This window comes from Otolemur garnettii, unplaced genomic scaffold, assembly GCF_000181295.1.
Source record: "Otolemur garnettii isolate 467f Iridium unplaced genomic scaffold, OtoGar3 scaffold00037, whole genome shotgun sequence".
Classification (NCBI taxonomy): Eukaryota; Metazoa; Chordata; class Mammalia; order Primates; family Galagidae; genus Otolemur; species Otolemur garnettii.
This window is the reverse complement of record NW_003852432.1, coordinates 11,478,771-11,489,136: the sequence shown is the minus strand read 5'-3', so window position 1 is coordinate 11,489,136 and position 10,366 is coordinate 11,478,771. Positions and strand designations below refer to the sequence as shown.

Below are 10,366 nucleotides of genomic sequence, written 5' to 3'. Positions count from 1 at the left end.
AGTCTCCCTGCCTGAGCCTCTTTCCCTTCTCCCACACCAGCACACTGTTATCAAAGTCATCTTGATAAACTGCATGGCTGTGGCTGTACTTCCTGATCCATCATAAAATAATGTCTAGTCTGGCCTCCACCTGTCTTTCTAGCCTTGGCGACACAGGTCTCTCCCTCCTGTGACTCTCATTGTACTCTTCCTTGCTTGTTCCTGGGGCTCTGACACATTTTCAAGGTCCCTTCCTTCCTCCTCTCCAAATCATACCCCAATTTCCCATACCTTGCTCAAGTCTCACCACCCCCATAAAACTTTTTGATGCCTTCCAGCTTACCATGATCTAATTTCCTGAAGTAATTCTGCTAAGTGAGTATTTGGAGAGTCATCAGTTGGTTATGAACCAACTATTCCTTAACATTGCATGTGGAGTTGTCTTTGAAGCCATTTAAATTATGTCATGTTCTTCCCATTTTACTGTGCGCCTTGTTTCTTTAACCATGTTGTGGGGTTTGACTATCAGGCAAGAAATTTAATCCATTTGGTCTTCCCTAGTTCCCATCCTTCTGTGTGGTAAGGAAACACATGGAGAACCTGCTGCAAGTTCTCCTGGGCTCCACCCTAGGAGGTGTCAGGTGGGGCCCAGACACCAGTGTTCCCAGTGAGTTCCAAGTGATGCTGATACTGCTGGTTGCTTTCCAGCCTCTCTCAGAACTAGCGCTAATACCGTCCATGTCTATGGATAGTCAGTGGTGGGGTTTTTCTTCTCTTTTCTACTCTTTTTTTCTCATCGATGCTCACATTCTGTTACTTCCTTCTTTTAGATTGACTTTGAAGATGTGATTGCAGAACCAGAAGGGACACATAGTTTTGACGGCATTTGGAAGGCCAGCTTCACCACCTTCACTGTGACAAAATACTGGTTTTACCGCTTGCTGTCTGCGCTGTTCGGCATCCCAATGGCACTGATCTGGGGCATTTACTTCGCCATTCTCTCTTTCCTGCACATCTGGGCAGTTGTACCGTGCATTAAGAGCTTCCTGATCGAGATTCAGTGCATCAGCCGCGTCTATTCCATCTACGTACACACCTTCTGTGACCCACTCTTTGAAGCTATTGGCAAAATATTCAGCAATATCCGCATCAACATGCAGAAAGAAATATAAGTGACATTTGAAGGAGAGAAGTATATCTGGTTCTTTTTATTTTTCTTTCGATTTTCTTGGTGCCAATTTCAAGTTTCAAGTTGCTAGTACAACAGCAATTTATGAATGAATTATCTTGGTTGAGAACAAAGAAATCACTTTCTCAGTTTTCGTAATCCTTATTTGCCTCTTTTTTGGCAGTCTGAATTTTCAGACCCATTTAAATTTTTTTCCTTACTTTCTTATTTACATGTGGATCAATCATCGTTTTATTGGCTGAGAGATGAACATATTATTGAGAGATAATTTGCGAGAAATATGAAGAACTGAGGAGGAAAAAAATAAGACCCAATAGCCTCAACTGCCTACTCTAAAATGTTGGTCATTCTATGGTAAGGGAAGAACTCCAGGCTCTGGCCATTAAGAGCAGAAGTATGTAGGCAGTTTTTAAGCAAATTCTTGATGAGTTAGTGGATTACTGCCATTCATTTTAATGATCCAGCAGGATCTAGTGATCCTTACAAGTTAGAAAACATAATCTTCTGCAGTTTCATGATCTGACTAATGCCTATTCTTTTTGAAATTTTAACCGATGATACTTTCTGTGCCTGGGTATTTGTTATACAGATAATGAAACTTAAGTGCCTTCTCCATTTTCCTTCTCAAATAGAGGCTAACCCATCAATTTTCTTTAGGTCAGCGCCTCCCTGAAGACCAAAATAGAAAACGCATGACCTAGTTTTCCGTGTTTGTTTCCGACTGAGTTAAGAGTCTGGGATGCTCATGTCTGGGCTCGATCATGCAGCATCTTTATCTATAGCCAGTATGATCAACATTAGCCCTATGAAATAAATTAGCGTGGCCGAATGGGGCGAGCCCTCTCTGGGCTGGCAGGAGTGGAAGCCAACTTTCCCTGCCTCTCATCAGCTCAATGAGGTCAGCATGCCTATTCAGCTTCGTTTATTTTCAAGAATAATCACGCTTTCCTGAATCCAAACTAATCCGTCACCGGGGTGGTTTAATGGCTCAACATTGTGTTCCCTTTTCAGCTGATCAGTGGGCCTCTGGGAAATGGCTGTCAAAATGGAGGCCATTGTGTGAGACTGTCAGAGTCGCTGCAAACATGACCCCTTCTGAGCAGAGCACTCGCCACTGTCCGTTATGCTGTGACACGAGGCCCCTCCCCCTGCCAGGAGCTTGGGACCTAATCCAAGCATCACTTTGCTCAGAAAGAAGCTGGGGGAGGAGGCAGCTTTAAAAGATTGGAGTAATTTGCTGGAATAAGTTCAAATTCTTCTGAACTCAAACTGAGGAATTTCACCTGTGAACCTGAGTCATGCAGAAAGCTGCCTGGTACATCCAAAAGCTTTTTATTCTTCCTGCTCTTATTGTGATCCTGCCCTGGGGGACTTTTTTTAAACCTTCAGTTATGCTTTTATTTTTATTTCCCTGCACTTATGGGACCTCTGTTTGACTTTTGCCTTTTCCAGTTCTCCTGACATTTTAATTACCAACCTGTTACCTATTTTGATATTCTGCATTTAAAACAGACACTGGCATGGACATAGTTTTACTTTTAAACTGTGTACATAACTAAAATGTGCTATGCTGCAACTTTTTAAGTGTAAAGATATTTTATCTTTATATAAGGAAAATCGCTTGGGAAATGGCTTTGTAATTCAATCTGTAAACTGTGCATTCCAAGACATGTCTGTTCTACATAAATGCTTAGTATGCAAACCAATTGTTGGTCCAAAAGATTGCTAAAATTTTATATGCTTACTGATACATTTTACACTTTTTTATCCTGCATGTCTTATAAAGGTTACAAGTCTGCACAATAAAAATGTTTAACTGTTAAACAGTTAGCTTTATTTTTTTTCCTCTAACAGGTGTTCATATGTCAATGTCTATGAGTGTTTGTGTTTGTGTGTTTGTATGTAGTGAGTCTGTGATAGAGTAAGTGCAAATCTGGGGTGTGTTTGTGGGGCAGGGGTAATGATCTTCCACTTTTCAATATCAGAGAGTCATTTAGGTGGGCTCTTTCTGCTACAGTCATCGACATTCATGGGCCACTTTAGATAAAAGTTATAATTAATAACAAAGTTGTCTGTAGCAGTTTACCCAATGTTCTATTACATGCCACCTAAATTGAGCTCCCAACAAATGTTAATACTCTCATTTGGTAAATGACACAGTGTGCATTCAGGGGGTAATGCCTTAAATTTACCATGCTTAAGCAGATTTTTAAGAAGTATATTTCACTCATATATTATTTTTGTCCTGGGGTAAGTTTATATTCAGGACTTTCTGTATTAGTCAGTGTTCTCCTGAGAAACAGAACAAATAGGAGATGGAGATGAAGAGGGAGAGGGAGATACAGATGGAAATGGACGGAGGTGGTGGAGGTGGTGGAGGAGGAGGAGGGGAGGTGAAGGAGGAGTTGGGAGGAGGAGTGGGGGGAGGAGGTAGAGAGGAAGATGGAGGTAGAGACTACAGAGACACAGAACAAGAGATTTATTATAAGGAATTGGCCCAGGATTATGAAGGCTGACAAGTTCCAGGATCTTCAGTGTGAGTCAGCAAGCTGGAGGCCCAGGAGAGCTGATGATGTAGACCAGTCCAGCAGCTATCAGGCTGGAGTCCAGAGGCAGAAAATAAACAACATATCACTTTGAAGGCCCTTGGGCAGAAGGAATTCTCTTACTTGGGGAGGGAGGATGAGGGTCGGCCTTCTGTTCTACTCATTCAACTGATTGGATGAGACCCAGCACATTAGGGAGGGCAGTCTTTACTCAGGCTACCAATTTAAATGTTAATCTCATCCTCAAACACCGTCAAAGAAACACCCAGAATAATGTTTGACCAAATATCTAGACACTCCATGGCTCAGTCAAGTTGACACAAAATTAATCACCATGGCTTCCAAACCAAATTTTTCTAAGGAAATCTCTTTTAATCTCTCTCACCCTGAAATTTTCTTCACTCGGTTTTCTACTCAGTCCCTCTCCTTGCAGGACTTTCAAGAAAGCACTGAGGCTGACCAGTTAATAACTCAGTCTGGGATTTGTGCTCCTCAACAAACCCATTTCCAGTATACACATGAAGACCTGCCTCTGATCAGGGCAGCATTGGAGATCCTGTCTGAAGTTACACCTCCAGTTCAAGCAGAATGAGTGAAGTAACTCTAAACATGGATTACCTTTGTTTTGGCTTTATTATTTGAGCCTCTAAATTAATATATATTAGCAACATCAAGACCCTACTTATTTATATTTTCAGTTGCAACAGTTCCATCTTTGGATGCACAAATAAATACATGGCTTTGGGCAACTTTTACTCCACATTGAACATAAATAGCTTCATACAACACACATGTAGTAAGTATTAGTTACATAATAATGTGCATCTTCCCTGTGGAGTGGGGCTCTGTCTGAATACCTGACTCATACTTTCCCCAATACGGGTACTGATGGTCAAATCCTCTGGTTTTTAAATTGTTATCTATATTTATAAAAGTGGAGAAGAGGAGAAGTAAAGAAAAACTCGTAACACGAAAAGGTGAAAGTATAAAAGAAAAGATTATGGCTATGAATACATAAAAATTTTGCATTTCTACATATTGAAAACAGTAGAAACAAATGCAACACAAATGTTAAAGAGAGTTAAAAGAAAGCATTTGAGATATATGTATATCATGGGTAGTATTATAATATATTTAAAATATAGAAATCTATCATAAATTAAGAAAGCAATAAATAGGCCCATAGAAAAACAGGTAAAGATATGAAAAAGATAATTCACAAAAAGAATTGCACAACAATCACAGAAAATATAATGAGATAATAACAATCAAAGCAATAAAATATCGCTTTCACCTATGCTTGCAGAGATCAAAAACAAAAGTAACATCCACATTCATAAAGATCCAGGAAAGTAGACACACTCATCCACTGCCTTTTGGAGGACAATAAATGTACATATGACTGATCCCACAATTTGTTTTACTGAATAAAAATAACAGAGGCATAACAAGGTTCATCATCAAAGATGTTCATTTGATTGTCAATAGTATAATAATTTGAAACAATATAAATATCCAAAAACAGATAAATAAATTATGATATATACAAAGCTTTCTAATATTTTGTGTAATGGAATTATTTAATAACATGGAAGTATGCTCATGATACATAATGTTAACTTGAAGAGTAAAGTCAAAAACTAGATGGAAGATACTGCTACTATTTTTTGTTTAAAAACATGGGGGATGTGGATTCAAATAATTGCATCATTTCTGAGTTCCTATTAGACACTTCACAAGCATTATTATTATTATCATCATTATTATTTTTGAGACAAAGTTTCACTTTATTGCCCTCAGTAGAGTGCTGTGGCATCACAGCTCACAGCAACCTCCAACTCCTGGGCTTAGGCCAGCGGTTCTCAACCTGTGGGTTGCAACCCCTTTGAGAGTCAAATGGCCCTTTCACAGGGGTCACCTAAATGCATCCTGCATATCAGATATTTACATTATAATTCATAACAGTAGCAAAATTACAGTTATGAAGTAGCAACGAAAATAATTTTATGGTTGGGGGTCATCACAACATGAGGAACTGTATTAAAGGGTCATGGCATTAGGAAGGTTTAGAACCACTGGTTTAGTGACTTTCAAGACAATAAGAGGACTAAGTGATATACAGACTTCAAGATAAAGATTTCAATGATGGGAAGAAACACCTATACTTTTCAAAATGAACCATAATATTCACATTTATTTAAACAAAGATTAAATAATCACAATGGAATCAGATTGACTGGTAGAACCCTTTTACCTTTAGGGTTCAAAACCATTGTTTTTTTTCCCCTAAGAATCTCCATTCATTAACTTGATTTTCATATTCACTCTCAAATCTGCCAGTAGCTTTAATAATAAGGAATATCTCTTGGTGTAATTCATTAACCAATTTACTGGACCCATCAATACAAACTGTCTACCCTTCCCACAATGCACAACAAATCTACTTAGATTTGCTCCTTCCTGTCTTCCCTTTTCCTTCTGCTAAAAAGGATGATTCCTTATTTCTACCAAAAGCCATTCCCTCCACATGTGTTTAGAATCTCATCTCCTCTTATTTTCCCAAGATCTTTGCTCCCTTGAGTATCTCTTTTAACTCCCTGTATTTGGGATTGTTCCAATTAGTCTACTAACATCATGAATATCTTTTTCATTAAAAAGTAATTCCCTTCCTTAACCTCAGATTTTCCTCCAATCATCAGAGCAGTTTTCTCTGCTTTAACAGCCAAGTTTCTCAAGACAATTATCTATAGACATTATCTAAGCACTATTAAATTATCCTAGCTATAATTATATTTTCAAGCCAAGCAAGCTTTTTCAATAATTGTTTACTTCTTATGCCCAGATATAGTCATAGATTTACTTATTGGTCAATGTTATCATTGGTCCATGTTGGGCTCTCTTTTATTTTATTTTATTTCATTATATAGTTATCACAAATTGACACCTATGAATCCATCATCAAATCAAAGGAGCATTTGTTCCTTCTCTTTCCCATGCACCAGTTTCCCTTCACCTGTATGAGGTAACCAATCTTCTAAATTTTGTATTTATCATTTTCTTGCCTTTTTACAAAAAAAAATTTAAAAATAAAGAATCCCCAAAAATATATGATTTAGTTTTAGCTCTTTTTAAAATTATTTAAAAAGTAAGACTATCATGCAAAAAGGACTGTTCTGATATTTGGGGAGTTTTTTCTCATTTAATATAGACTCTTCCAGATTGTTAACTATAACTCTGGATCATTCATTTTCAATGCTATGGATCAGCCTATCATGTGAAAGTGTACCTATTCATCCAGTTATCTCTTGATTATCCTTTATGATGCCAATGGTGCTGATATAATCACATATGTACATGTCTCCTGGGGTGGGGGGCTCATAGGTATAAATTCCTCTAGGGATTATTGTTAGGACTGAATTGTTTTGTTCTGACATGTAATATACCCCCAACATTTCCAGCTATGACAAATGATTTTTTAAAGAAGTGATAGAAATTTACTTTTCTTCTTCCACTTTATATGTCCACGAGTCTGTTCTTCATGAAACCATCCTCTTTTGTATCCACTTGAACATCTTGTTATGGCAAAACATGAGGAGTTTCTCTAATGAAAATTCTAGCAGGGACTACCAAAATACTGCACTTGATATACTTATTTTTTTCTACTTGAATAATAGCAAACACATGTTGATACAGCTATTAAGGAAAAAGATGTTTTTCCAGCAGCTGTTGACTTCATCAATTCCACTATGCGATGAATCACTCAAACTTCCACAGAGCTAGAAAGTTACAACTAAGGAAGTAGGGACGTTTTTACTGTGATGAGAGAGGACTGGGGAAAGTTAGACATAGAGAAAAGGAATAAAGTCAGTTTAGTAATTTTTGTGTCAAAGGGAAAAGACTGTGCATCTACCTACTTCTGTAACAGAACAACTGAAAAACGTGAAAACTGGCATAAAGGACGAGGTGTTTGCAACAGGAAGAAGGCAGTTATTTTCTTTTTAAATAAAGGAACAGCTGTCCTTGTAAGCCACTCTACAAATGGCCAAAAAAGAAATCTACTCCTCGCCTTCAGTTGTATTAATATGATGCCAACTATTAATGAGATGATCACTACCCCAGGCATAAGTCAGCATCCTTTTTGAGAGGCTACTTTCTAAATTCCTCACCACATTGCAACATCTCTTAGGAAAGGTGAGATTTAATTACCTGCCAACTCTAAGACAGAAAGCCCTGTTGACTACATAATGCAAGTAAGCACTCTGGGAAACACACAGCACAATATGCACATTGATGGAAGTAATGTGGCTTGAGAGTGAGTTTACGTCTTCACAATGATTTTGTTCTTTGCCTCATTGCCTTTTATACTGCCCTCAAAATAATAATAGCTTCCATTGATTGAGCACAGGCCACACACCAGGCAACACACCAACCATTTTACAAATACTACCAACAACAGCCCTATGTCCTATGTGTTACTGTCTAGGTCAAGTGGATACCATTGCTCTTTTTAGAGATCAAGAAACAGAAGCTGAGAGAAGATAAATAACTTACTCCAGGTTACCCAATGAGTTTAACACTCTATTAGCTTCAAAGCTCTTCCTTCTGAAGAATCTCAAAAGTGTGACCTCACTTGGCATTGTGTTTCAGTAACATTGTGTATCATCAATAGAAAAAAAAGAAAAGTACGTGGTTAAAATCCATGCAAATAATGCATTCCCTCGTGGAAATTTCTGTTAACTTGGTTGTTCACTTTATTCCTTCCACAGATATTTATGGAACCACTATTTGGTATTGTAGGAAATAGAAAGATAAGGAAGACAAAGACTTTTATCTTCATGAGAGCTCAGTGAAACATCTACAAAGGCAACTCTAAGAGGGAATTACAACTAAAAACTGCTAAAAACAACTTTTGTAAAATAAAAATTATTGACAATTTCATAGTTCAAAACAGTGGCTTTAAAATTGTACCCTATAGAATCCAGAGGTGTTGATCAGCTCCCCTAAGATAACAGAGCTGAACTAAGGGTACAGATCAAAAGACTAGTGTCTATCACTTTCCCTTAAACAGGTAAGTTCTGGTTTAATTTCTTTCCATATTAATTTCCAGCATAACATTTTGTTTGACCAAATCATTTCATCACTAAGAAAATGTGAAAAACTTTGATTGACTTGGTGAAATAAATACATATTGTATACCAAATTAGACCTCCAATGAAAGGTTGGTGCTTCCTTTTGTGGTTATTACTTACATATATCCACATACTCTTTGAAGATGCAAACTTAATGGAGCAAATGACCCGACATAGAAAATATCTATGAAAATCATGAGTCAATACCAAGTGAAATATTTAATAACCTTGCAAACTTTCACACTCTTGTACTAACAGAAATGAGTAATGACTTCAGTGGGATGAGTAGGAAAAAGTCAGCAGTATCATTTACATTCCTGAGGGGGAAATAAGTTTAATAGCAAAGTTATTGGCATTAAGACAAGTATCTGAGATGATGTCAAATATTACTCAGGCAAATTACAAATAAAATATCGGCCTCCAGTTAACCACATTAGACTCGAACAGTTTCTTTAGGTCTTATTTCACTTTCAAACTTAAATCTTAAACAACAATGAAAACAATAGGCCTTCAGGCTGCAGGAAAAAAATCACTGAGCTTTGAAATAGAAACCTGTAATCAAATCCTCAACCAACACTAAGAATCCTCTGAATGACCTTGGATGAGTGAGTTATCTAAACTGATGGTCATAATCTCTACCTCATAAGATCATGGCGTGAATGAAAATGTGAAACATGCCTAAAACAGAGGCCGCCTTCAGGAGAATCAGAAAGTGTCCTGCAGCCACTCATTCCATCACCCTATCTCACTTTATCTAGGGCCCCAGGGTTGATTACCTGCTTTTCTTAATTCTTCCAAGACTTTCTCTTGCCTCTCTTTGCAGACCAGAATTCTTGTGCTCATCAGCGCAGATCGAGTCAAGATCTAGCTTTTTACTTTAAGGACCCATCATTTTCTGGCTTCCATTTCTGTGTTCCTCTATGCAAAAACTCAAGGCAGACATCTGGCTCAGATTAGATCACAGATTGACTCCTGCATTTGTAACCCTTCCTACTCCAATTAGTGGAAGCTCTGGGAGCATAATCACCCTGTTTGAAGTTTGCCCATTTTCAAAGTGTTGTGGAAGGAAAGGGAAGCTAAACAGAAACAGGGATATGAGAGGCAAACTGGCAGACATATCTACCTACAATCTGAATATTCACAACACTCTAATCCTCCAAACAAACTCTCCCCCACCTGTGTGCTCTGATGTTCCCATGAGATAGGAAAGGGGGCATCCTCAGATCCCCATTTTAAAATGGGAAGAATAAAGGGCCAAGAATAAATTACTTACTCAAGGTCACTTAATGAATCACTGGTAGAACAAGAAATAAATTCAGATTAAGAGTTTAGGCTACTTGGTCTCTCTTTAACCATTAAAACCGCAAAAACTTCAAAACATATAGCAACTGCAATAAATAATGTATCTGTATTCATTGTGGAGGCAAAGATGCCGACAGGCACAGAGAGAAGACAGAAACTATTCAAGGTCACTAAAGTGAAGAAATAAACTGGCTTAAAATAGACTTCTGTCTCAACAGAGT

General features: G+C 37.8%; 1 protein-coding gene across 1 annotated transcript in view; it reads left to right on the top strand.

Annotated features, from left to right (window-relative positions):
- The window catches only part of CAV1 (caveolin 1), a 34,341-nt gene extending 31,349 nt beyond the window's left edge, over positions 1-2,992 (top strand). The window contains exon 3 of the mRNA XM_003789800.2: positions 810-2,992. Within this exon, the coding sequence (XP_003789848.1) occupies positions 810-1,151 (342 nt within the window). The 3' untranslated portion in view covers positions 1,152-2,992. The remainder of the gene's footprint in view (positions 1-809) is intronic.
- Positions 2,993-10,366: the final 7,374 nt, after the last annotated feature.